Source organism: Chrysemys picta, chromosome 12 (genome assembly GCF_011386835.1).
Source record: "Chrysemys picta bellii isolate R12L10 chromosome 12, ASM1138683v2, whole genome shotgun sequence".
NCBI lineage: Eukaryota > Metazoa > Chordata > Testudines > Emydidae > Chrysemys > Chrysemys picta.
In genome coordinates, this window is record NC_088802.1 from 35,421,621 (window position 1) to 35,448,939 (window position 27,319).

The window sequence follows — 27,319 nt, forward strand, 5'->3', positions numbered from 1 at the left end:
AGGACTGGAAGCTGCTCAGAGACTAGGTGAGCTGAGGAACGTGGTGTAAGACCCCCACAGAGAACAGATTGACCTAGAGTCCTATCTTTAGAGCTGTCTGCTTGTTCTCATCTCTTGTGGAGGGGAGTTCCGCAGTCACAGACAATCTGCCTCTGGCCTCTGCCGGCCTGGCTCGCTTCCAACAGCTTCCGAGCTGTTTACCTCGGGCTCAGGGAGCTGGGCAGTGCTACTTCCTCTTGGAAACACCTGACTCGGGCAGGCTCCCCACGCCCAGCCCTGGCAAAACACATTCCCAGGGCAGGCTCCAGCCAATGCCGCTTTTCACCAGCAGCAGCAGCAGCGTCTCGCCTGCGAAAAGCCGCTCCCCCCCCCCCCAACTAAACCAGGCTAATCAGATTCCAGCAGGGGGAGGAGCTGCCCCTTCGCACACCCCGAGCCAGCGGCTCCGGGACCCAGCGCCCAGCAGGGAGGGGGGCCGGCAGCATGCCCAGCATCCCCTCGGCCCGCGGGGCACCTGTCGGGGGCAGCTCGGCCGGCCCGCGGGCACCCAGCCGGCGCCGTGGAGCGCAGCGCGCAGGGGGAGGCAGGTGAATCAGGTGCCTGGCGGGAGAGCGGCGGGGCCAGGCGATGGGCGACCGGCCGCAGGCGGGGGGCAGGAGAGGGGCCAGCCCGCAGCCCCCCAAGGAGCGGCCCGGCAGAGGTACGGAGCCCCCCGGGCGGCGGCGGGGGTCCCGGCGCAGACCCCTGCGCGCCCTGGGCAGCCTGGTCAGCCGCCTGCTGAAAACTTTGAGCGCCTTGTCGCACTTGGGAGGGGGGAGCCGCCGGGGGGGCGCGGAGCCGGAGGACGATGAGGGGGGGTTCCGGTGCCCACCGGGCCCCCCGCCGGCCGGGCCCCCCGGGGCAGCCCAGCCTGAGGAGCAGGTCGGGGGAGGCAGCGGCTGGCCGGAGGCGCGGCGCTCCTGGAGCCCCCCGGGGGGCGCGGCGGAGGGGCGGCCCCCCGGGGCGCAGGGGCTGAAGAACCACGGCAACACGTGCTTCATGAACGCTGTGGTGCAGTGCCTGAGCAACACCGACCTGCTGGCCGAGTTCCTGGGCCTGGAGCAGTACCGTGCCCGCGGCGTGCCCGGAGAGGTCACCCAGCAGCTGGCAGCCCTGGTCCGGGCGCTTTGGACACTGGACTATACCCCGCAACTCTCCGTGGAGTTCAAGGTAGGATGGGGTATCTGGTCCCCCACCCACAGGCTGGGGCAAGGGGCACCTAGCCAGATTCACGGGGTGGGTGCCTAACCATGGTCCAGTGCGCAGGGGTTGTGGGTGCAAGGCTCTCTAACCCTAACCTTAACGCTGCCCCCAAGCCAACCTTAACACTGCCTCTGAGCCAACCTTAACTCCATTCCCAATCTAACGCCAATCAGAATCACACAGCGCAGTGGCATCCAGCCGATCAGCCTGTGCGCCAGACTGATGCTGGTACTTCTACGCCTCTCTCTATCTTTATTTACCTTTATGAGGAGTCACATTAGTGGTGTGTCCCCACCTATCCCCGTACCCTGTCACCCTAAGCCTCAGGCTTGGCAGTGCCAAGACCTCCTAAGCTAGAGGTGGGCCGGCTGTGCTTGGTTGTGGGGTAGGAGGTGGGCTCAGTCTGGTAAGCAGCCAGCCAGGAGGCTGGGGGATAGCTGCATGCTGTGGACAAGAGGCTATCTTAACAGGAGAATGAGTTGTGTCTGTGGGCCAGATCCTGCTGTCGGCTACACGGTGTGACTCCCCTGAAGATACACTGATATAAGTGAGGCCCCAGTCCTGTACCCTGTTCTGTGTGGACAGATCCTGTGTGGCGGAGCCCCAGTGACTTCAGTGGGTTATGTGCTGGCACAGGTGTGTGCCTGGGTGGAAAAAGTTGCAGAGTTTAGGCATGAGTGGAACAGCTGGTCCTGTGAGCCCTTATTTGTGTGAATAGTGCCAGGCCCTATACGATCTCTTGCAATCTTCCTGAGCCTCCGTTTTTCCGTCTGTAAAATAGGGAGTGACACTGAACCACCTGTGTAGTGTATTGAGATCCTCTGGGGAACAACAGTGCATAGATTGGAGAGAGCTGAGGGCAACATGTCTAGCCCTGTGGCCTGATGCCCATGTGCCCAAGTACCCCAGCTCCTGCAGTATGTACCATCTGTCTCTCCTTTGGCACCGGTGTCGGATGAGACTTCATGGGAGCGCTCTCCGTGGCTGGGGTGTCACCTGGAAGCCCCAGTGCTAATCAGTGGGATTAGTGTTTGTAAAGCACGTTGAAGACGAAAATGGAATATTTATTAAGTAATTGCTGAGTGTGGTAAGAAGACCGTCCAACCGAGCCAGCCCATACGTGTCGGGCTAGAATCAGAGGCGTTGGGAGTGGGTTCTCTGCTTGACCTGCCAGGCTTCCCAGCTCCTTCCCCACATGGCAGCTGCTCCTGCTGAGCTAGTGCCAGTGTAGGTAGAATGAGCAGCTGTCTCTTGGGAGGTGCAGAAGAACTGTAATAACCCCATTTCCACCCACTCACCCCTTTACTGAGAGCACCGAGGAGCTTGCACGCTTCCCTCACTTAGGTAGTGGAGTAAGCGCCCTTTTCCCTGCCTCCTGTGCCAGCACTGGCTGCCATTGGGTGCGGATTTTTAGCTCAGCCCTGCAATGGGATGCAGACTCCAGACACTCCCGTGATCTGTGAGAGAAGAATATGGAATCAGACTGGGAGCTGCCTCGGGGCAGGGCTGTGATTTGTGGCGTGGGGTCCCATCTCCCCCTTCCCTGCACACCTATAATCTGGGCCTTTCACCAGAGGGCATCTCAGGGAGTGGAGGAGGCAGAGGCTGGGCTGGGGGCCTGGGGCAATGGGTGGCAAATGTTTGTTGTAACTTTTATAGCATGCATCCTGCTATTGTAATGTTGGGCACAATCTGCCTGTGTAAATAAGTGTAATGATGAGAGGAGGAGAGCCCTAACCCCCCCCCCCCCCCCAGACAGCAGCATTCCTAGGCAGGGAGGGAGGAAAAAACTCCCTGCCCTAACTCTGAATTTCTCTCCCCCGCCCCCCCCCCCCCCCGTGGTTATCTACATGTGGCGTCAATTTCCTCCCAATTTTTAATCTCCCTGGAAAATAAGATCTCCTGTGGGAATATGCAAGAGCTGGGAGGTTTTATGGGAGGCTGCAGAGCCCCACAATCTATTCATCTAAGTCCACAGCTCCTTTCATTTGAAGATCTCTCTGCTGGAGGTTACGCTCTGTGGTAATCCTGCTCCCTTTGCCCCATGGAGTTGCATGTAACCCTTGCATCAATTGGAGTTGTAAAGATGTATTGAGAAGGTTGGGGGAGCCCTAAATTAAAGCACTTCAGGCCATAATCTGATGATTGTTGGTGTCACAAAGGACTTCCCTCCCAGGCACATCACGTGGGACATTTTCATCCTCTGACTCATCAGGTACTGGCCACTGTCAGCAGCAGCCAGAGCAAGTTTGGAGAGTCAGTTGTCCGACCCATCGCTTGGGCAAAGGCTACGTTGCTAACCGAGATGCGCTTTCCTTCCTGTGCCTGCGCAGCAGCCACGTCTAAAGATGTGAAATTTTGTGCTTCCCCAGTTAGAAAAGGCCCCAATCCACACAGCTGGCGCCGGAGAAACCCCAAGCAGAGCTTTGTAACTTGCAGATTGGGCTCAGGAATGCTGTAGCATTTTTGTAGGTGGAGCCTTTATGGACACGTTGATCTCCACCCACTAATATTTTGCAAGGAGCGAATTCCTCTGTCCAGAGCAGCCCTTTCCAAGCTGAACGTTTGCAGACCAGCCCGTAATTCTAATCAGTATTCAGCATTTTTACAAAGAAGGGGTGATAAGGACATTTTGGCCTGACCCAGCCGAAGGTGCTGCGAGCTAGCTCTACAGGTTGCTCTACAGGTTGTTGGCTGGAGTTTGGGTCTGCTGGGACAGCTGTGCCTGTGAGTGGTAACACTGAGCAGTGCTGGACTGCAGTGTGCTCTGACACAGGCCTGGTTCTGTCTGCGGCACAGACTGGGCCCAGGAGGCTGGGCTGCTGTGTCGGTGCATCAGGACGCCACGGCAGTGCTGCTGCACCAGAATGCCAGCTCCTTGCCTCTGAGCCGTGTCACGGGTCCGGGCAGTGGTACAGCATGACGGTGACTCCTGGGCCGTGGCTCACAGGATGGGAAGTTGCACGGATTAAACCCTGTGCAGAGCAGGAGAGCGTTGGTGTGCAGGGGAGCCCAGCGTTATTTGGAAAAATGACATTCCCCCACTCCCCTTATTTGGCTGTGTGCTCTGGAGATGGCTGATGGTCAGAGCAGCAGGCTGGGAGGCAGGAGTTCTAGCTTCCATTCCTAATCCTTCCGCTGTCTCAGTCCGTGACCTTGAGCAAGTCCCCTGCATCCTTTCCTGCGTGCCTCTGCTGGGAACGGGGTCGGGAAGGCTAAGGAATATTGTAGCTATCGTGCATGGCAGGGCAGAGCCCAGCTCGCTCTCCTTGCTGACAGCTCTCTGGTTGGTCTTAATGAACTTTTCCGATTTCTACACAGGCGCAGCCTGTTGAAAGGTCCTGGGACACGCTCCGGGCAGTTCTCAGCTCTTGATTTGAATATAGACCCCCCGGTGCACACTGGAGCCGAACGTGAGCTCCAGAGGTCTGGCTCCAAACTTGCCTAGCAATGGGTGGGATTGGGAACCAGGGTTTTGCTCGGGCAGGACTCTGCCATGTCCACGCACCTCGGCCGATGACCAGCCTATTAGAATGTTCCCACCCTAGGAAAGTCGCCTCAAGCCCCCGATGTGAAAGCCGGGGCGTTCTGCCCCCCAGCTGCATATGAGATCTGGCCCGCAGGGTGGATTTGGATGTGATAACGTGCAGTAGCAGTGTGAACTGGCAGTGAACTTCAGGCTGTGTTTCTAAGAAACAGCACAGTGAGTAGCTGGGTGAGAGCGAGAGAATGAAGAGTCCCATTGAGAGCATCTCCCGGTGTCCCAGTCGATTTCACATTCCTGGCCAGCAAAATCTCCCCTTCTCCAGTTCCCTCACGGCTGCTAGAAGTTTGGGAGGGAGCAATGAGCCCCGTTGTGTAGCACACAGATGACGGTTGTGTGAGCTCTTCTGAGCGGAATGCCCAGCAGGCCCCTTGGTAACCCTACCTCGGGGAGCCACGCCTGGGAACGCACAGAAGAGAGCCAGCTACATTCTAACTGAGCTGGCCATGCAGAGCCCAGGGCAGGGGCGAGGCCGAGCCACGGGTCCATCTTGAATAGGCTCCACAGGGGAGTTCCTACAACAGCCCGAGTGAGTTCTGCGATGTGTCAGTGACTGGGACGTGAGCGGATGTGCCTGGTGGTTGGAGCAGGAGCCAGGAATGGGAGTCCACGGTCAGAACTGATGTCAGAAGCCAGGAATTGGAGCTGAGGACCAGGTTACCTGGCGTGAGGCAAGGCAGGCTGCAGGGCAGGATAGAATTGGAGCAGGACTGGAACAAAGTGGGAGCAATGCTGGGAACAAGCAGGCACAGAAGTTGTTGCAGCCAGGAGTGAATGAGGAGTCGCTGAACTGCTGCTGCTGGGCTTAAGAGCTGGTCTCCTGCTTCTTCCAATCAAGCAGGTTTTGTAGCGAGTCAGGCAGCCTGCTACAGCCCAGCTATGCTCGTTAAGTTGCCCAGAGACTGGCTCTGCAGGCCCCGGTTTCTGACACAATGGGTACGGCAACACTGCAATAAAAGACCCATGGCGCAGCCACAGCTGGCCCGGGTCAGCTGAGTCTCAGAGCCTGGGCAGCGGGGCTAAAAATGGCAGTGGAGGTGTCTGGGCTCTGGCTGGAGCCTGGGCTCTGAGGCCCCGTGAGGCGGGAGGTGTCTACACTGCCATTCGTAGCCCTGCAGCCCGAGCCCTGGGGGTCCAAGTCAGCTGACCAGGCTCTGAGATCCAGTGCTGTGGGTTTTTATTGCACTGTAGACATAGCTGGGCTCTGGCGTCCCTTTGCTCCTGGCTGTCCATGAGGCAGGATTTTAGAGGGCAGGATGAATTGTAACAAAAGAATCACCCCTTCCAACCTTGCCAACCCCGCTGCCTTGCCAATGTGGCTCTGCTGAGCTCTGGCCCCTCCCCAGTCCCATCCCTCTCTCCATCGCAAGCCTTCTGCTGTTTTTGCACAGCCGCATCCCCGGTTCAAGCTCCCTCCCACACCTGGGCTCTCTTTGCTGAGCGATGTAGCTCAGCCCCCGGAGATGCTTGCTATTCCCAAGCCTTCAGCCTGATCCTTTCTATCCGAGCTTCTCCCAGCAATTAACAGTGCTAGCAATTTACAGCACTTGTGTAACTTCCCCAGCCTGCATTAGGCTGCTCAGCTTTTTTTTTTTTTTTTTTTAATTTCTCTTGGAAGCCCCTTAAATAGTTGCTCGGCCCCCTCCTGCCTTGGGTTCATCCCTGGCTGGAATATCCCCACACAGCTGGCAAGGAATCGGGCGGCACCAGCCAGAGACGCTGCTGTGGAGCAGTTGGAACAAAGCCATGCTCTGATCCTGAGTCTCTGTGACCAAGTCACTTGTCTAAGTCATGCCTCCAGCTAGGACATTGGGTAACCGGCTCTCTGGGAGCCAGAGGCTGTGTGGAGAACGGCGCTTTCCCAGGGAGATAAATCATGCAGACCGAGGTATCCCCGCAGACTCGCGGCTGTCTTTCCCACTCGGCTGTCCTGTGCAGCTTGCACAAATGGACGGCAAACGTTTTCTTGCAGATACCGGGTTCCTCGCCCTAGCAGAAGCCCTGGGAATTCCTGCAACACGTGGGAGCCCCGGTCGCTCCTTGCCGCTGGCTGGATGAACGTACGGCAGTGAATGCTTTTCTCCCTTAATGGGCTCATCCTGGCAGCTTGTTGAAAAGGCCAGCCGGGCTGAACTGGCCTGTTCCGAGACCGCCCATCTCATGTTTCTTTCTCCGATGCTTTTCTGCTCCCCTCCTGTGGGCACTGTAGCGTTTCCAGCCTCGTGCTGCGGTCACTGGCCTTTCTTTTAATGCTTTCTGACATCCTTTCTCAGCAGCCAGCCAAGGGGACCCCTCACACACACTCACAATTCAGACCTCTAACTCAGTGGGCAGAGGAACATTAACACTCCCCCTAACAGCCGCAGTGTTACTGGAGGGAAGGTGGCTTTAAGCAGGGTAGGGTGTTGTACTCTTAGTGCCTTCTCAGGCCGTAAGCCCGTAACCTCTGCATTGAGGAAAGGAAGGGACTGAAAATACAGCTGAGCCGGAGCAGAGGCTGGGAGAGATCCCGGGGTGGGACGTAGCACAGTGTCCGACTATGGAGTTACGTAATAAAAGCTGCAGGGCTGGGATTTGCAAAGGAGCCTGGTGCCCAAATCCCACTGGAAGTTGAGTACTCAACTCCCAGAGGCTAAAGAGCAGCTGTAGGCAATTCAGGGCAAGGGGTGTACGGCCAGCACCTCACACAGGGGACTCTGGTCTCAGTTGGGGTCTCCAGGCATTACTCTAATGTTACTAAGAATAACGTGATGTGCTTGGAAGCCTGGGAATGGGAGGGCACCTCACTGCCATGGGGCAATGACTGATCCTGTGGGATAGTGAGTACCGGGCTGTGAACTCTACAGGGAGGACAGATGAGGTGCCGGAGTTGGGGGCAGTGATACTCCTGAGGATCCAACAAGGGAACATTTCCAAGTGGGGAGGCCCCCTGCTCAAACCTGTCCGGCCAGTGCCCTGAGTCACCGGGTGCAGACATCTGAGGGCGTAGTACTGCTGGCTTCCATGTCATGACAACATCCTTCATTGCACAATGTTGAGGGAGCTCAAAGAGGCCACTAAAGCGGCGTGTGAGCCACCTGCATATAACCCGTCACGAGTCCTAACAGGACAGCAGCCAGAGAGGTTGTTTCTCTCCCCTTTACGTGATTGGCTCTTGGACCAGCTCATTGTAGAGCACACAAGGGGGGATGCGCTGTGCGACTTGGGGCGATGTTTTCAAAAGGGCTGAAGTGACTTAGGAGCCTACATCACATCAGCCAATGGGACTGTGGCACCTAAACCACTCTGGCAATTTTGAAAAAATTGCCCTTATTTAGCACCCAGGAGTTGTTTCAAGGAGTAAGTATAGTTGAGCCACAAATGACCAGCTGCAAGAAGAGTGTCCCAGCCGGCAGGTGACGCCCGATGATCCCAGTGGGTGCAGCTACACCTTCCTTCTTCAAAAAAAACAATGCAGCTAAACCAGAATGGAGACAAGTGCTGGAGATCCCTCGCTGGCTGGCTGATCGTGTGGCCACTTCCGGTTCCCAAATCAGGTCCTTCGGGAGCAGCCCATTCAGCTGCTGGGCTGCACCCCTTGGAGCCCAGGTTCTGCTCTCTGGCGTGACTGAGTGAGCCTGGGTTACTCCTGTCAAACCCAGAGTTCTGTCTGGTGGTCTGGGTGCCCTCAAGGAGCAGGCAGTGTCCTTTGCTTTGGTTAAGGTCTTTTGGTCCTGCTGTCCTTTGTGGGGGTGGGGACGTGTGGTGGAGCTTAGGGTTACCATATTGGAGCCCCTGAAAAAGAGGACACTCCAAGGAGCCCCGGCCCCGCCGCAACTCTGCCCCTTCCCTGCTCCGCCCCCTCCCCTAAACGCTGCACCCCCCTGCTCCTCCCCCCTCCCCTACTTCCCACGAATCAAATGTTCGCGGGAAGCCTGAAACAGGCAGGCAGCAGGTAAGCTGGGGCTGGGGGGCGGGGCGCGAGACGTCGTGGCCCAGTCCGGCTCCCTCCGGCGGCTGGCCAAGAGGCTCTGGCCCTGGTGGCTCCGGCCCAGCTCGGGCCCTGGGGCGCCGGCCGAGCACCCCCAGCCCCGGTCGCTCTGGCTTGGCTTGGGCCCTAGTTCCGGCCGCCAGCCAGCGGCCGAGCACGCCCGGCCCGGCCCTGGCCGAGCGGCACTGGCCGAGCACCCCCAGCCCCAGTTGCTCCGGCCCAGCTCGGCTCGGGTCCCGGTTCCGGCCAGCGGCCAAGCACCCCTGGCCCCACCGGCCCAGCCGAGCAGTTCTGGCCCGGCCCTGGCTGAGCAGCGCTGGCCGAGCACCCCCAGCCCCAGCCCCGGTCCCAGCGGCTCCGGCTCGGCTCGGGCCCCGTTTCCGGCTGAGCGGCTCCGGCCCAGCCCCGGCCGGCGGCCGAGCACTCCCGGCCCCGGCCAAGCGGCTCTGGCCCGGCCCTGGCCGAGTGGCGCCAGCTGGCGGCATCCCAGCTCGCAGCTGCCTCCTCCTGGGCTCCAGCTGCTGCTGCGCTGGGGAGAGCGATGGGAGCCGGGAAAGTTGAACCCCGGGGAGGAGGCGGACCCCTTACCATGCCTCCCTATTTTCCCGGACATGTTCGGCTTTTTGGAAATTCCTCCCAGACGGGATTTGAGGACCAAAAAGCCGGACATGTCTGGGAAAATCCGGACGTATGGTAACCCTAGTGGAGCTGTCAAGACTAGAGGAGACTGTGAGGAAGTTCAGAGGGACTGGACAAAACCAGGGGACTGATCAGTTTGGTGGCAGATAACATTCGCTGCCTGTTGGAGACAATGCGAGGTAAAGCAGCCAGGAAGGAATGATTTGAACTACCCAGACACCCTGAGTGTTTCTAAACTAGCTACAACCGCTGAGGGAAAAGAGGTGGGAGTCTCTGTAGGCGGCTCAGTAAAGACGTCTGCTCAGTGGGCAGCAGCGGTAAATAAAACAGATTGTTAGGATGTATAAGGAATGGGACCGAGAATAATACAGAAGATCTTATTATCAATATCTATTATATCTGTAGTTCACCTTCACCTGGGGTACAGTGTTCTGTTCTGGTCATCTCAAAGAGCAGATAGGAGAAACAGACAGAGATCAGAGTCAGGTGTGAAGTCTCTCCAAACCTTTAACCGTTTTCAATATAAAAAGAATTGGGAAAGATTGGGCCTGTTGATGTTAGATAGTAGGTGACTCAGAGGGGAGGTAATACTGCTATACAGAATAGCGAATGGCATGGTGAAGGGAGATCACTTGCTCCTGTTTATCCTTTCTTGTGTGATAAGAACAAGGGGATGTTCAAATAAAACAAACACTTTTCCATAGTGCACAATTGTCCTGTGGAACTCTCTGCCACAAGATCTCACTGAGGACAACGACTTGGACGGGATTAAAAAAGGAGTAGCTATTTATATGGAGAGTAAGAACATCTGCAGTGAAATCACAAAGGGTAAAAATATTACAGGCATATGAACCCTGCTAGCTCCGGGGAGAGGTCAGTCCCTGACAGGCTGGGGCCAGGAAGACACGGGTTAGTACAGAATTGTCCATTGTGGGGATTGTTGCCCATTCCTCTGGTGAATCTGGCCACTGTTCCGGGGGTAGCAAAGCTTGCTGGTATGTCCCGTTACCCTCTCCAGTGGCTCCGGCGTTACCTTCTGAGGGGTGTCACAGGCATACGGAGGCCTGACCTTAGCCTGCAGCCCGAACGTGGCTAGCAGTCCTGCAGATGCTTCACAAGAGGGACTAGACCCAAGCTGGCCCCTCACAGCAGTGCTGGCTGCAGGGCTCCCGGGTGGTGACGCCTTCTCTAGCCACTGGGATTGGCACCTGCGCCGGGTGCATCAGCAGAGTAAGGGGGTGGGGGCATTTTTATCTAGTCGCTTTTCTGATCATAAAATGGTGACATCACATGGCATGGATGTTGACATATGTGTCCAAATTGACACGTGCTTCAGTTTGGGGCAGAGTGGATAAAAATCAATGATTTTTTTGATTTGAAATCAGATTTTTTTGATAAAATGCTTTTTGAGGAAAAAACCTATCTCATCATGGAATAGGGATTATAAATTTTAATTCGATAGTATGAGACAATATATTCATGTAATGTTTAAGAAAAGTTTTGTAAATCAGTTCCAATATTTCATGGATTAGGGACCCAATCTTATGGGGTTCCAGGGGCTTCTGTATAGATTATTTAGGTTAAGCTTTCTATCTACCCAATGGGACTCAGTGCTCAGTCTAGAAGATACCATCAGAGACAGGGCCGGCTCCAGGGCCGCCCTAAGCAGCCCCCCCCCCCCCCCAAAAAAGGCAGCGATCGCGATCTGTGGCGGCAATTCGGCGGGAGGTCCTTCGCTCCGAGCAGGAGTGAGGGACCGTCTGCTGAATTTCCGCCGAATAGCTGGACCTGCCGCCCCTCTCCGGAGCGGCCGCCCCAAGCACCTGCTTGCCAGGCTGGTGCCTGGAGCCAGCCCTGATCAGAGATGCTTAGTTTTGCAGTTCTCAAACTGTGGATTTGTCTCTCCAGAGGTAACATGCTTGTTAACAGCAAAAATGTTTTAAATAAATCCTATATAGAGCTGAGAAATAACAGACCTCAACTCTATTGTCCCTCTGCAAATTTGTGTACACAGAGTCAACCCCTTACCTCTCTATAAAAGTGCAATTTTAAAAAGTTCAATGAATAGAAGATTGTTGGGGGCGGAATAGATTTGGAGAAGGAGGAGAAGTCTGGAGATAAATGTGAGAAGCGAGGGACATATTTTTTTTTGTTAAAATATTATATGTTTGTTGTTGAAGAAAAAAATCCAAAATACTTAACGTTGTTTTAGTTAAATAAAACAATTTAGATGTTTGTCTGGTGATGTTCTCCTAATACAGCATGGCAAGAAAATCCTCCAAATATTAATGATTAACCTGTTGAATTGGAGATAGTTCACCTCCCAATGACTTCATAAATATTTGCTTCAATTACCTTTGGTAAATGAAATCACCAAACAATCATTCATTTTCTGATATAGCTGTAAAACTCATCTGAAAAGTTTTCAAAATAAATCAGTGTTGAAAAATGTATAGTGTGTACCTTCTAAAAATGAAACCTACATCTATCTCTGAGTTGTGAAGAATATGTATTAAGGTTATAACAACCAACAAGAATACACGTTTATGTAGAAATCCATGATTAAATAGAGTCTTCCTGACTAGTGATTTAAATCAAATCCATTCTGGTTTGGGGGGTGCGTCCATATCCCCCCCGTGTGGATCAAGTTGGATGTGGTATTATTCACTTCCTGCCTTTAATCCACTCAGCAGTGTTGCCATATGGCTGTTAAACACCTGACATGACATGCAGCACCCCAGAGCTGGCTGCATTTGAGTGTGTGGGGGCAGGAAGGTGACCCCGGTCTGAATAATCTGCATAGCACTTGGGGCTACTTCAGGGTCCCTGGGGATGGGAAGCCCCGCAGGGATGGAGGAGATTATTGGGTGTTTTCTTTGCACCTCCTGGCTGTCTATCCGTCTGTTGCGGTTGAGGTTATTAAAGAACCGGTGTGGTGGCATGCCCTGCACAAGGAAACCATTCACCTCCAGACAGAGGAAATGCCTTCCTCGCCCCACAGCAGGGTCCATGGAGGTCACGGTCCATAGCTCAGAACAGGGAGTGCCCCGGTGATCAGACCTTTCTGGAGTGGGAAGGCATGGGCTGGGGAGTCTAACTGCTCACTCGACAGGCGCTGCAGGCAGGGGGGTTGTCTCGCCAGGTTTCAGGAAAGGCCAGAGAGGCTGCTTATGCCAACCCCACCCAGACCCAGGGAAGAACTTCAGACAAGGATGAGCTGGGCACGGGTCCTGTTAGAGCTGCCAAGCTGCCTGCATTCCTGCAGGGAGAGGAGGAGCTCGGATCAGGAGGCACCCCCTCCCCCGCCTTCCCTTGAGATGGCCCCTGCAGTGCCCTGTGTTGGGCGTGAAACTGGTGGCATGGGGGGCAGGAGCTGGGTAGTCTGTGCAGTCCCCGTGTGCCAGGCAGCAGGGCTCTCAGGGCCCTAGCAGGGCGGGGAGGTGGGGGCTGGGGGATCCACGACTAGGCAGCTCCACTACCAGATCCTCCCCCCAGAAGGGTCCGGGTGCAAGGTCCCCATGGAGCAGTGTTGGGGGATGCCTTCCTTCTGCCCCCGATTCTGCACCTCTGTGCACCCTAGTTTGGTGTGGGCACTGGGATTTACCCTTAACCGAGGGGATGGGAACTGCACCTCCTGATCATGCTATTACCAGCGGGGAAGGGCCCAGTCATGGGTACCCTCTGGCTCCTTTGTGCAGGCTAGGGTGGCTCACAGGCTGGAGAATACCCCTGGCGTAGGGGGCCTCTGATGGGGGCAGAGCTGCCTCTCCTGGCTCCACCCTACACAGAAGTTGCCGGGTAGGGGGTGGGACAAGGGCAGAAAGAGGCATGGCCAGGGGATGCCCCATCACTCTGGTTATTTCCTGTCTGCCCCAAGGCTCATAGGAACCAGGCTGCCCTGCTGGGAGCTGAACTGGCCCTTGGCAGCCCTGAGTGGGGGGCATTCTCCGCCTCCCCATGGCTCGGCACTGACATGGGGTACACCTGGCCCAGGGTACCTGCTGAGTGGCTCACATACCCGCTCCCCATTCCACTGGGTGCGCGGGACTGATGTGGGACACATGCCAGGGCTGTACCGAGTCGGGGGCAGGGCACAGCCCACCGCTGAGGGGCTCCATGGCCAGGGGGCACAGCCTTAGCTGTGCTGTGCCCTGCAGTCTATGGGGCACTGGCTTTGCCACCCTGCAGCAGGGCTCTGAGCTCTCAGATCTGGGTGCCAACAGTGGCTGCTGTAGAGGAAGGTGACCCCTGCCCTCCCCAGCTCTTGCATGGGGCTTGGCTCATGCCCTGCATGGGGGTCACTCTACCTCCTACTGGTGGGGATTCTTGAGGGATTCCCCAGCTCCTCAGCAGACTGTTCTGTGGCTGCAGTGAGGTGCCGCTTTCTGGAGGGCTGCCAGGGCCTTGCCCGGAGTTTGAACAGGCTGATCCGGATGCTAGAGGATCACGGCAGGGCCACCGTGTCCTGCTGTGTCTGCACAGCGCCAGCTGGGTCAGCACAAGGAAGTGGCGACAACGCCCTTAGTTGTGCCGGGTCGCTGCGTTCAGCTTGGATGACCTGTGCCTCTGGCAGTCTGCGCTCTTAGCAGCCTCAGGCCGCGCCAGCGACTTGCATGGCCCTTCTTCATGAGACTATATCAGGGGGCCAGAGGAACCAGCCAGCGCTCACGGGTGAAACACACCATGCGCGGCATTGGCTTGTGCCAAACAGGGAAGCAGAGAGAGGGTGTCTGTGCTCATCTGGACAGGGGTCAGGCTCTGGAAGGGACATGTCTTCCTAACCCTTCGAATGCTGCCAGGTGCTCGGGTGCCAGACACTGGTGTGCTGCTGAGCGGAGCGCAGGGTGATTTCCAAGCTGCTGTTGATTTCCATGGGGTGGCTGCAGGCCAGCTGCGAAAGGGTTAAATGTAGCTGCCCATCTTGGTAGCTTCAACAGGTGTTACCTCAACGAGCTGGCACCGATCCTGCCCTGGCCATGCGGGGGGGAGCCTTGGTCTGTATCCGCCCACTCCCCAGGAGCTGGGGAGCATCAGCCGTTTGTCCGACTGATGTCATTAATGGGGGAGGGAAAGGCAGACAGCACTGGCTGGAGCCCAGCCTAGCATGGGGCTCTCTGCTCCCCCGGTATGCAAACCGTGCAGTCCCAAGCTCCTCTGCTAGCAGGCCCCCATCCTGACCTGCTGGGTCTTGCTCCAGGCCTGGGTCCTACACAGCTACTCCAGCCCTGGCTCTGTCTGGAGCGGGAAACACCAATTGTCCACCATGTGGGCAAACGGCGACTCAAATCAGCCCTCGCTCCTCATTGCATCTGCACTTGTGTTGTTCTGGCAGGGAACGAGCCCAGGGCTCCCGATGAAAGGCTCCCCCCCTGTACAACACTGAGATAGACGTCTACGAGCATTTCAGACAGCGTTGCCAGGCTGTTTCTGCTTCACAGAGCCGCTCCTAAGCGCTGCACAGCGACCCTCTGTTCCCTCCCTGCTCCCTGCCTGTCGTAGGGCCTTGGGCACCCTGGACTCAACTCTGGATCCTTGCCGTGCAGCGGGACGCAGGCCAGAACTTTCAGAAGGACCCGCTCCCGACTAAGCACCAAAATGGGCCAGGTTTTCCAAGGCGCTGCCGGGAGCTGAGCTGCTCTGAACGTGCAGCCCTTGGGAGCAGAGCCCTTCTGCGAATGTGGCCCCCAAGGCAGCAACCTGAGCCCAGGCTTCCACATCAAATCCTCATTGCTGTTTGTGAGCCAAGGGCTCGGGGAGGATCTTGCACCTGGAGGGGAGGTGGAATTTCAGGGAGATCCAGGCGGATAGCGGATAGCGTGTCTCCATCTGTCATTAAGGCAGCAGGAGCTAAGGGCCCTAAACAGCCCCTGGGGAAGAGACTCTGATGCGATATAGCCGGCTAATGGCAGGGCACCTCACCATGCTGGATTTTCCTGCTTGGTCACCAGCGCCCTTCCCAAAGGCAGGGATCTCCAGGAAAGATGGGAATGAATAGCGTGAGGTATGGGCGGTGTGCAGAGCTCGGCTGCTGGAATGCAGTAACCTGCGTACAGCCAAAGCCAGTGGCAATGGCTCGCTCTCGCTTTTGAGAAGTCCATTAGTGACAAAAACTCATCCGGTATCCAAACGGGCTCCATTAAGGGGGGGACCTGCAGGAAAGCATGCTTGAGCAAGTCTTAAGAAGGCAGTTATGTAAGATTTCCCCAGGGCTTTGCCTTAGGAAAAAACATTCTATTTTTTTCTTACTTTTCTGTTTCAGAGGTAAGTACATTAGCAGGTCACTTCTTGATAACACTCCTACTGGAACAGTGCCTCTGTTCTTCAAATCCCCTTTTTGTACAGCTGCTCACCCGGGGCCAGGTTCTGATCTCCGAGAGGCCAGGTGCAAATCCGGAGTAACTCCTCTTGAGTTGGGGCAGTTCCTCTGGATTGACACCCTGTGGGCAGCAAGCTCTGAATCTGGCCTGTATTGCCAACTCTTAAGGTAACCCAGAGGCACTGTGGTGCTGCGTGCATAAAACCGCACTCTGCATTTTGTTCTTCTTGTCGATGATTTGTGTATAAGTTCAGTGCTGGTGAAAGGTCCTAGACGGACAGTTCTGCTGGCGAATATGGGACGTGCCACTCCTTCCCCGCCCCTGCGCTGACTAAAGCCTGGAGAAACTGGCACGGGGGACTAGGGCCGGGCAAATGATGGTTTGCTGGCACTTTGGGAAAATTGGGAAAAATCAAAGGTTGAAAAACAAAATTCCAATCAGAGCATTTGGGTAGCATCAAAATGAAACGTCTCATTCCGACTTTCAGGCCTTTTGACAAAAGTGAACAAAGGGGAGGGGAGGGGGAGGAGGTGCCTCCCTTAACCTTTACCCCGGTGGTTAGGATGTGGGACTCCGCTTCAGTTCTCCCCTCTGCCCCTTGAGGCAGGGGTCTCCCACGTTGTAAGTTGGTGCTCAAACCTCTGAGCTGTGGGATATTCTGGAATTGGGCTTTCTCAGTCCCCCTTGGAGCTGTTCCACTGTGGTTAAATAATTTCCTACTCATGGGAGCAGGGCCTGGAACTTGGGTCTCTCGCATGCAGGGTGAGTGCCCTAGCTAACCACTAGGCTAGAGAGCTGTTCTCCCTCCCTTTCACTGGCCCAATGACTCTCCATCGTCCAGTGGTGCTGGAACATTTTTAGTAGTGGGGGTGCTGAAAGCCAGCCCCTTCCCCCTGTCCGTCCCCTTCCCCCCAGGATGGGAGCAGGGCTGTGTCTCCGGGAGGGGGGGACCCGGACAAGGGTAAGGGGGCCAAAGCCACAGCTGGGGGCAGGCATGGGGCCAGGAGTGGAAGCCCAGGCAGGTGCTGGCAGCCAGGACCCCATGTGCGGGGCCAAGAGCAGAGCCCCAGCTGTGGGGCTGGGCGCGGGGCCCTGGGCATGGGGCCAATGGAATTGGAAAAGGTTCAGAAAAGGTCAACAAAAATTATTAGGGGTATGGAACGACTGCCATATGAGGAGAGATTAATCAGACTGGGAAATGAAATTAATAGGAAGCAGATTTAAAACAAACAAAAGGAAGTATTTTTTCACACAACACGCAGTCAACCCGTGGAACTCCTTGCCAGAGGATATTGTGAAGGCCAAGACTATAACAGGGTTAAAAAAAGAACTAGATAAATTCATGGAGGATAGGTCCATCAATGGCTATGAGCCAGGATGGGCAGGGATGGTGTCCCTAGCCTCTGTTTGCCAGAAGCTGGGAATGGGTGACGGGATGGATGATTACCTGCTGATTACTGGGATGATTATCTGTTCTGTTCATTCCCTCTGGGGCACCTGGGATTGGCCACTGTTGGAAGACAGGATACTGGGCTAGATGGACCTTTGGTCTGACCCAGTATGGCTGTTCTTATGAAGGGTGCCTGGAACAATGGTGCCTTCTTACCCAGCAGGCCTGCCCCTGCATGTGTGTGGTTTGGGAACTCTCTGGGGCCGGGAATGTCTTGCTCTGTGTATGTGCAGTGCCTAGCGCAGTGGGGCCCTGATCTTGATGGAGGCCTCCAGACGTTGCCATAATACAAATCGCATCCAAAAGGGCCCATTTTCTGCAGTCACTGAGAGCGACTGGACATAGGACCCCACATTGCCCCCGTGCCCAGCAGAACTGCACTGTAGCCATGTGCCCGGCGTGGGTTGGAGTTGCGAGGTCTCAGAGTTGGCTTTTTTAGATTCCCACAGGCTCAGCGCACTCCTGCTAGCAGGGCCGTGCTTGTAAAAAATCCAGCAGCAAAGCACCTTGGTGGGAACAAGTGTTACAAACCCTAAAAATGGAGCAAAAAGAAAAGCAGCAGTAGTGAAGGGCCCAGTCTTGCATTGTGCCTGGTAACAGCTCCCTGTGGCTGCAGGGAGCTGCCTGCACTGAGCAGCCCACAGGATTGGGCCCCTAAATGCCTGGCGTAAATGAATCCACTATAGTCTTTGTGGGAAAGTCCTGGTTGCTTGAATGCAGTAGCGTGGACTTGCACAGGGCGTGCCGAGGGTGCTGCTTTGCTTTACATTCCCAGGCAAGTCCACATTTAATCTGGATTTAATTGGACGGTTATTACATGGCTGGGAACGAATAGGTTTTTAACGATCAGCCCTCTGCTGCGGTTTCGCCACATGTTGTAGATCGATAGCCAGAGGGCAGGTTTGTTAAAGCTCAATAAATAGATATGCCCGGCAAGTGCTCTTTGTTTAGCGGTGGGTCACCCTACAGTGAGATTGAGCTTTCTGAGAAGTGTGCGCAGGGAGCTTCCTTCCCAGCAAAGCTGGGCTTCCCCTGACCCCCTGCTGCCCCGATCCCAATGCCACGGTCCAGGGAAAGTTCAGAGCAGACTCTGCAACCTTGGCTCCTAACGCACAGCATTCCTGACCCCTGGCTGCGGATCTGTACAGAAACACGGTGCATTTCCCTGATGCGTCTATTCCCCTTCATAGAGTGATTAAGAAATACACCCCCCGTCCAGGGAAAGTGCATCTGTCTTCACTGGCAGCCCTGTTCTGACAGCCCGAGCCCCCAGCAGTGTGTTCTGCGGAGAGAAGATGAATGTCTGACCCCATGGGTGGCCTTGCTGCTACCTCCCTCATTCATCTGCCATGTTAAACTGGGACCTACAGCTGCATTTAGCATTGTAAGGCCCTGCCTGAGCATCAGCTGGAGAGAACTAGGGAGCAATGGGGAAATGCCCTGCACTTCATCCCAGGACTAACTAGCACGCAGAGGAAGGGATGGTCTAGGGGCTAGGATTCTAGCCGGAAACCTGGCTTCAATTCCTTGCTCTGCCCCAGCCATCCTGTCTCTCTGTGCCTCAGTTTCCATGTAGCCAATGGGGATAATAGCATGTCCCTACCTCACAGCAGGGTTGGGAGGATCAAAGCAGTACAACATTGTGAGGCGCTCAGAGGCTCTGGTGATGGGGGGCCGGATAAGTACCTGGGATCAAAGGGCTGGGATTTACCCTCTCATGTGTAGTAGGGTGGTATGGGGAAACTGAGGCACAACAATGTGGAAACTGAGGCACAACGATGCAGGGGCTCGCCCAAGGTTGCAGCGTGAGTAGTAGCAGAGCTAGGAATGAAGCCCCGATCTCCTGAGTCTCAGCCCTGCCTTATAGCCCCCAGGCCATCCCGCTGCAGGAAGGGACGCCTGAGGAACCATCATTTCCTGTTGCCTGGTGAAGTTCACACATGAAGCATGACGCTTCTGGATTTAGCATGGAGTGCGAATCGAGGCCTGGCACCCCACCCGTTCCTGCCAGCTGGGTGGGGGATGCTCACATGCACAGAAAACACCCCCTGCCATTTTAACTCAGGTATTGCAAAGCAAGGGGGGAGAGAGAGCGAGCGAGCGATAGAGCCTCTGGAGTTCCCAGCTGAGAGGCAGAGCTGCTGAGAGAAGCCCAGCCTGGCGGTCTAGCCTAACAGGAGGCTTAGAATCTCCTTCAGGACTGTTGGGAAAATATGAGGCATCAAAATCAGAGGCTTTGCTGCAGGAGACAGAAGCACCCTGGTGCTGCAGAAATGGCTGAAACTGATTCCTACGGTACAGCAGGACCTGGCCAATTCCCGCTGGTCGCCGGGGTGAGCTTAGTGAATTAATGGCCATAGAAACCCAAGTCAAGGCGACTGATTCCCGAGAGGCACTTTGTTCCCTTCCATGGACTGTTCGTTGTTATCTGCATTCCCATAGCGCCCAGCTGAGATCAGGGCCTCTGGGGCAGGTGTGGGACGTAAACACTCCCAGAGCGAGGGAGCTGCTGCCCCAAGAGTTACAGACAAACGGTGGAAGAAGGGAGATGTTGGGATCCCCACTTTGCAGATGGGGAACTGGGCCGCCCAGGGCTTAGCACCCGCAATCAGGGCCAGGTTCTCCATGTCCCCATGGGACGTGCATGGCTGGATTTCCAAAGGTGCGTGGCACCCAACCTGCACCCAGCAGGCCGAGCTGTCTTACACATCTGACCTCAGTGGTGTGTGAAAGGGGCCCTGTGAGATCTGGACTGGAGGGGTTGGGAGGCAGATGGCAGCTCTGTCTGGAGGAATGGGGACTCCATATTGCTAGTGGGAAGGCAAATGGGCCCCATGGTCTGTCTCGTGAGTTCCTTACAGCTGGTAGCTTCCTCCGGTTGGTTCCTCTGTATTTGTTGCTGTTGTTGCTCTTTATGGGTGTTGCTAGTGGAGGTCTCTGGGCGCTGTTGCTCTCCACCCCCAAGTTAACCCTTGGGCCCTCTGGGATCCACCATTTTGCAGTGGTGGGACAGTTGCCCAGGCTCTGTGATCTGCCTGTGTAGAGAGAGGACAGTTTGCACTGGGCAGAGCCAGATCAGAAACAAGCTCTTCCTCTCCGTGGGATGGGAGCAGCTGTGAGGCGCCCCTGGGCCGGTTCCCAAACATCCCTGTGCCACTGATCACGAGTGGCGCGATGCTGAACGTGGCTTGTCTGGGCCCACGCCGAATGCTCAGCTGTGATCAGTGCTGTGCCAGTGTTCAGACATGGTACGATCTGGGGCGGGCAGCAGGCCATCGAGACACCACCCTTGGGAGGAGATTCATGCATTGCAAGGCCAGAAGGGACGACTGATCATCTGACACAGGCCAGAGCACTGCCCCCAACCAGGGTGATGAGCCAGGCTCTCTTCAGCCCAGTTCAGGGGCCTTCCAGTAGTTCTCTTTGGGAGAGAAGAAGGGGATCAATAGCTCTGCTGTCCAGACCGGCATTCTCCCTCTGGGGGCCAAATCCTGACATCCTTACTCAGGGCAACTTGGGCTTATACAGACCTGCAGCCGGTCACTGTTCAGGAGCCCAGCTCTGTTCCAGCAGGGCCTGTGGTACTTCACAGGGCTACCCCTATGCACAGCGTTTAGTGCATCTGCTCAGTCTCCCAGGCAGTGGGATTAACCCTTGGCAGGAGCAGGTCTCTGCTAAGGACGTGGCTGTGGGTTCCCTGCTCTAGGCTGCAGCCTGTGCCCTGGGGGCTGTGTTACAGATGGAGAGCTGATGAGAAACCCAGAAGCCAGTCCTCATTTGCCATCCGTGTCCAATGGTCTGTTGTCCCAGGTTCTCTCTGCACTGGCTGGTTCTAGCTGTACCTGGACCCCCTGCTCCCCCCAGCAGCCCATAGGACACTGAGCTTCCCAGCTGTGTATCCTGCAGTGGTGCAGGATGCAGGCAGGGCAGGAGAATCTCGGCTGGTTTGGCCGGGTTCTGGTTCTGGAGGGATCGCTCTGCCCTGGGGCTTCAGGCAGTGACTGATGGCGGATGTCCCTGAGGTTTGGGGACTCGCCCATCCTTCCTGCCAGCTCCACCACCCTGCAGCCTGGCTGCTGCGGGTGAGTGCTCTCTTCCTGACCACAAAGCCTGCCCACCGGGGGCTGATCTGACGGGCAGCAGACCCGCTTCCACCCAGTCAGCAAACTCATGCTCACGGGGCCTGGGAGCTCAATGCCATGCTGGGTGCAAGGGGATTACAAAGTGCCGGGGCCTGCTGTGGTGGTGGGGGTACTGGCCCCGGGGAGTCGAAAGCAGTCAGGCACCTGGCAGGGCTGCTGCTGGGAGCGTAACTTGGCTCAGGGGATAGGGACTGGGTCAGAGGTTCTGATCCAGCCCAGCCTGGTCCCTGTGACGCCGGGGGACTGGCTGCAATGAGCTGGCCTGAGCTGTGGTGATAGACAGGAGGTGGGGGTCGTACCTAAGGATCAGGGACACGGGCTCCCCCATTCGCCCCCTGGCTGGCAGCACTCTGTCCCTGTGTGCAGGGGGCAGCGCCAGCGCAGGTGCTAGGAGCTCGCCCCCTTCTGGATACCCAGAGACCTTCAGGGCTCTGAATCTGGCACCGTTCCCCGATTTAGGGAATGGCCCGGGAGGACCGAGCCCCTCAGGACCAGGGCTGATCGCAGCCTCTCCTCTCTGCAGTGGGACCCGGGGCTGGGCTCAGCCTTCCGGAGAAGGTGGAGCCGTGGGAGCCCCAGGGTAGGCACGGGGAGCAGGTGGGCACGGCTGGTGCTGGCTCTGTGCTGCCAGAGGGTGAGAGCACACCGCTAGGGATTAGGGCTGCTGAACCTGTTAGCTGCTCAGCATTCTAATTAGGACAGGTTTCATTACCGAGATGCACTGGCCACTCAACTTCAATTTGCAGAGCTGCTGAGCAGTGGGCCTCGCCAGGCGCTGAGCAGCCCGGGGCACGTCCCCGAGCTTACAGCTAAATTCAGCTCGGCTATTTATGGCTCAGGACAGCAGCAGCCTGGTTCCTGCAGGGGCTGGGGCGAGGGACTGCACTGGGGTGGGGGCAAATGGCCGGGGCTAGCGGTGCCAGTGGCGAGGGGGTCCCAGCGATGGGCACCTGGTTCCTTAGCAGCTGGGTGTTAGTGTCCCTTTCAAGGGGCCTAAGCGGGTGCGCTCGGGCCGGAGTCAGCTCGGGGAGGTGGGGGGCAGGCTGGGTGGGGTCTCTTCATAGCCACCTTCCCTTTCTGGTTGACTCAGCCGTGAGCTAATGCTGGCCCTTCCCCCAACTCAGCTGGCCCCTGGGGCACTGCCTGTGACAGGACTCCCCCGACTGCTCCATGGCCCCCTGGGTGCTACCTCCAATGGGGTCTCCCAGCCGCTCCCTGGCCCCCCAGAGCTATATCCAGTGCATTATTGCACGTATTTGAAATTGCCTCCGCACGCTGCATTTGTCCCCCGTGCCCTCCGCTTGCCCACGGAGCAAGGAAGCTCTGTGCGGCAGGAAGGCTCAGACCTGGGCTGGCACTGGCAACTGCTAGTGTCTGCTCCAGTATGGGACCCCACTGTGCCTCCCACACACACCTCCTGGGAGGGGCTGGCGGGGGCAGGGTAGAGCCTTTTGGGTTCCTCCCAAATTCTATCTCACCTCTGCCCCCTCGTGCCCACTTCCCCCTTGTGCCGTTCCCTGCCTCCCCCCTTCAGCCCGGCCTGGCTCACTTCCGAGCTGCCTAACCCTTGTCTCCAAGGTGCTGTTGATCTGCAAACCTGTTTTTCCAGCCCCCGAGTAAAGGTTAGGCAGCCAGGCAGCACAGGCTGGCGTCCTGTTGGCCATGGGCCTGTGTGGGGACTGCTGGGCTTCTCTGAAGGGATGAGGGGGACAATGCCTCCACTCCAGGGAGGACCCCGGAGACTCTGCTCCCCCCTCTCCTGGCTACCAAGCTGCTTCTTTCCTGTATTCCAGCCCTGCCTGGCACCCTTCCCTGGCGAGGGCTAGTCAGGGAGTTCACTCCCCCAGGGCTGGAATCTGGGAGAGGCTTCTGGCTCCTGGCACAGGGACACAAAACCTTCCCCCTTGGGCTGCAGTCGGAAGGAGCCAGCACCACTCAGAGCACCCGCTGGGTGCCAGTCCAGCTGCAGGCAAACGGGACCCGTGTCACCCTCTGGCACTCGTTGCCAGTGCTGTCAGAAAGGCCACAGCTCCGTAACTCCCTTGCCATGCAGCTGGGTCCCCCAGGAAACACAACTGCCTTGCACTAAGGCCCAGACGTCTAACTCCCTTAGAAGATCAGGGCCTCGGGCAGAATTGCACCCTGTACTAATAGTCACTAATGGCCTGCGTCATGTCCTGGGCTGTCATAGCCATTCCCGCAGCTGGATCCATGTCATTCTCCTCCTCTTCGGGGTGGGGAAACTGAGGCACAGACTTGCCTGAGGTCATCCAGCCAGCGCGCGTCTGTGAGAGCTGGGAATTGACACCCCCTGCTCCTATCTCCCAGGCTTGTGTCCTACCCTGGGACCATGCTGTCTCCCTGAGGGGCTCTGTGCTGTGGATGCCTGTATGTGTGGGGGGGTGTTAACTGGGATTTTGGGGTTGAAGGGGCTGCCAGTGTGGAAGCTGTCGCCAGTGCTCTGCTCTTTTTGCAGAGGCCCGTGGGGAGATCAAAGCAGGCTGCCTGTAAATAGACTGCTTTCCACCAGGCGTTGACGGCTCTCTAATTGATTTCTGGAGCAGCGTGGCGCGTTTCCGCGCAGCTGTTTGTTTTTACAAGGCTGGCCTGTTGCTTTCCACTTGGCACACACGCTCCCGCTTGTGCTTTCGCTGCAGATTCCCCAGCACTTAGCAGCCCGGCCTCAGGTCTTCGAGTGTTGCACTTAATGAGTGTAATAGTGTCTAGAAACTGGCTCAGTATGCAGCAGTGTGTATGAAGAGAGAGTTAGCCTCCAGGCACCGGCCAAATGGGATGGATGCGGCTGTAGGTCCTTCGGGCTTCCGTGAGAAAATTGATAGCCTGGGTTCCCCGTGGCCTGGAAGTTCCTGAAATTAAAGCCCAGACACTGGACAGAGAGCAGGATGGTCCAGTGGTTAAAGCATTGGCGTGGGGCTTGGGAGATCTTGGGTTAGCTCCCAGCTCTGCCACAGATTGCTTTCACAACCTTTGTCATGTCACTTAATCTCTCTGGGGATAATGATATTAGTCAGTCTTGTCTGCTTTGGTTGGAAGCTGGGAGGGGCCAGGCCTGCCTCTCAGTAGGTGTATGTGCCCTCCCCTGGCGCTAGTGTCATGCTGTGAGTGAAGTATGTGATCTCTTTGCTCTATTGAGCGTGTCCACCATGCACAGGGACCTGCACTGTGCTGAGGAGACACCCACCGGCCCCCGTGCACTGGTCGCAAGGTGTAGCATGGAGTTTTTCTGGGGATTGACTCTTATCGGCTTGCTGTGCCGCCCTGGTCAGGAGCCTGGAAGGCTTTGTCTGTCTACACTGCATTGTAAACCCGGGGCTGTGAGACTCCGCATTTCCATGCTGCACTGTAAACCTGGGCTTACCATTGCTGGAACCGGGTCTCCCAGCCGTGCTAACGTGTCCACACTGCACCGCATGGACCTTCTGCCTCGGGTCTGCAGCTAAACCTGTGTGCACACTGCATGGTGACAGTGCTTGGACCCGAGTCACAGCAGGATTCTGGATCTGACCCCCCTCCTTCCCCCAGCAGGGTCTTGAGTGCTCACTGACCCGAGTCAAGCTGATGTGCGTGTAGACGGAAGTAGGGCTTGGGCTCAAACCTGAGTCAGAGCCTGGCTTAGTGTGCAGTGTGGACACACCCAAAGGGAACCTGCCTCAGCACATTGCAAACGCCATTAGAAGGCTGCACTCATAGAAAAACGCCTCTGGTAACAGAGACAATTATTTCCTTAAACTATTCCCTTTATTGGCAAAGAGCAGGGAAGAACAGCCCGGCTTCCTCCATAAACCAGAGACCCTGCAGCCCCTCTGGAGTGTCAGGAATGACTCAGAGGCTTAATTTGCACTGGAGCAGTGCAAACAACAGCCCTGAGATAAAAGTCAAACAGCTGGGATGTGCAAAGGGGCTCAGCTCCTTAGAGGCGTAATTCAGGACCCTGAATTCCCTGCCTGTAGATTCCAAGCCATTGTTTAACCATCTTAACAGTAGGGAAACTTCCATAGTAGACAGCACTTGTGATAGCAAATGGATCCACCAAGCCAGATTCCCCTACATGGACTTTGGTGGAGTTACACTAGGGAATAACCTGGCCCATTGACTCAGTGTCTTCTCTCCCATTGCATGCAGGGCAGGCTGTTACCCTCCAGCAGCTAGAAACCCCAGTCAGAGGTGGGCTGGGCAGGGCCTGGGGACTGTTGATGGAACACACAGCTCCTTGGTCGTAGATCAATAGTCCAGTGTGGGCCTGGTCAAAAACACTCGGCTCTCTGATGGCCTCTGTGACCATCAGCTGGTGACCTTGGTGCCGTCTCTTGGTGGCCGGGTGTTCTGATCTGCGGGCCCCACCCAGTGGGGTAGGATGCAGCATCCCGTGCCTGCAGCATTGGGGACCAGGGTCTTTTTATCAGGGCAAGGAAGAGACAATTCCATGGGAGCTGCAAGCGGGGTTCGGCAGGGACCCGAGCTGGAGTTGGGTGAGCTGGGAGTTAGGAGGAGCTTGGAATTTGGTCTGAACAATTCTGTGCCCTGCACCGCCACAGACTCAGCGGGGAAGTGCCCCCTACAGGGTCACCAGCAAGGCTGCCTGGAGTGCAGAGGTCTCTCCTCCAACTCCTGGTTCTTCCCAGCCCCAGTTAGCTTGTGAAACGTGCCAAGATCAGCTCAAGGTGATGTGGCTGCCGGGAAGCAGGCCCATGGCATACTAATCAGCTGTGTGCCATCCCCCCTGAGCTTGTTTGTGTCCCGTCGGGCACCAAAGAGCTAATGCCAGTCCTCTGTCCTTGTCTTGTGTTGCAGAATATCGTTGCCAAGTATGGCGCTCAGTTCCGGGGGAACTCGCAGCACGACGCCCTGGAGTTCCTGCTCTGGTTGCTGGACAGAATGCACGAGGATCTGGGCTCCTCGTCACCCAGCCAGAAGGCTAGGACAGCGGGCAAGGTCAGTGTCCTCTACCCTCCCTTGCCAGACATCTCTGCACCCTCTCCCCAGGGCACTGCTCTTGTAAGGACCTGGCTGGGGTGTATGTGTCGCCACTGCCCTCTAGCGGGTGGGATCAGAGCTGCTCAGCTGTGTGTCCTAGGCCCTGCACTGCTAACAGAGATTCTCCCGCAATAAGGGCCTGCACTCTTGGGGTGGGGGAATTGGAGTGAAGTTCTGTGTGGCCGCTGTGTTACTGCAGCAGTGGGACAATGGAAAAGACCTGTAGAATGAGGATAAATATGTCAAAGACTGTGAGATGCTCAAGTACTGTGGTGAGGGGGGCCAGGTAAGAACCATGGATAGATAGGTGGGACCATGGATTTGGTACCCTCTTATCATGTCCCTCCATTCCCCCCACAGATCCTCCTCAGCCAGGCAGAGGCTGGGGTGTTTCCCTAACACTGGGGAATAGTCTCCGTTTACTCAGTGATTCTTGGCGGTGACGGGTGGAGTTGGGGGTGAGAACATGGCTGATTGGCCACTGTGCTGTTGGTATTTTCCTCCTGCCAGTGGAATGACCTGTGCCCCGGGCCCAGCCTTTTCCCGGTACGGATCGGCGTGGTTGTGCCATTGCAGTGTCAAGACAGTGTGTTTCACCGCACCACCCGTGGGGAGTGGCTGCTGCCTGCAGAGGATAAAAGCCCTACTGCTGGTGCCAGCTAGCACAGCTCCTCTTGTAGCCCAGGAGACAGAGGGCACTTTCTCAAACCAGGGCTCCTGGGTTCTCTAACCAGGGCTCCTGGGTTCTCTTCCCAGGGCATTGGGCGTGTGGATGAGCTGGCAATCGTGGTGTTCGTGCCTGGGGCTTTGCTGCGACATATTGTGGAGCTTCTTTAGCTGGGGGAGAAGGGGCATTTGGAGATTCTAAGGCCACAGGGGACCATCTTGGTCTGACCTCCGGCATGGCAGTGTCCGAGCAGCCCTCAGCCAGCATTCTGGTCGGGGAGGAGCTGGGTCAACACAGCACATGCAGCTACTGCGAAGGGGCTCGTGTGCCTGGTGGGGGCTGTGCAGCATCGC

The 27,319-nt window shown here is 56.6% G+C and overlaps 1 protein-coding gene across 2 annotated transcripts in view; it reads left to right on the forward strand.

Annotated features, from left to right (window-relative positions):
• Positions 1–267: 267 nt before the first annotated feature.
• Positions 268–27,319, forward strand: part of USP43 (ubiquitin specific peptidase 43) — a 177,036-nt gene continuing 149,984 nt past the window's right edge. Inside the window, exons 1-2 of one of the 2 annotated variants that reach the window (XM_008164005.4) lie at positions 268–1,209; positions 26,117–26,257. In XM_008164005.4, the coding sequence (XP_008162227.3) occupies positions 628–1,209; positions 26,117–26,257 (723 nt within the window). In that variant the 5' untranslated portion in view covers positions 268–627. The remainder of the gene's footprint in view (positions 1,210–26,116; positions 26,258–27,319) is intronic. The other variant, XM_024101740.3, reaches the window with a different exon arrangement.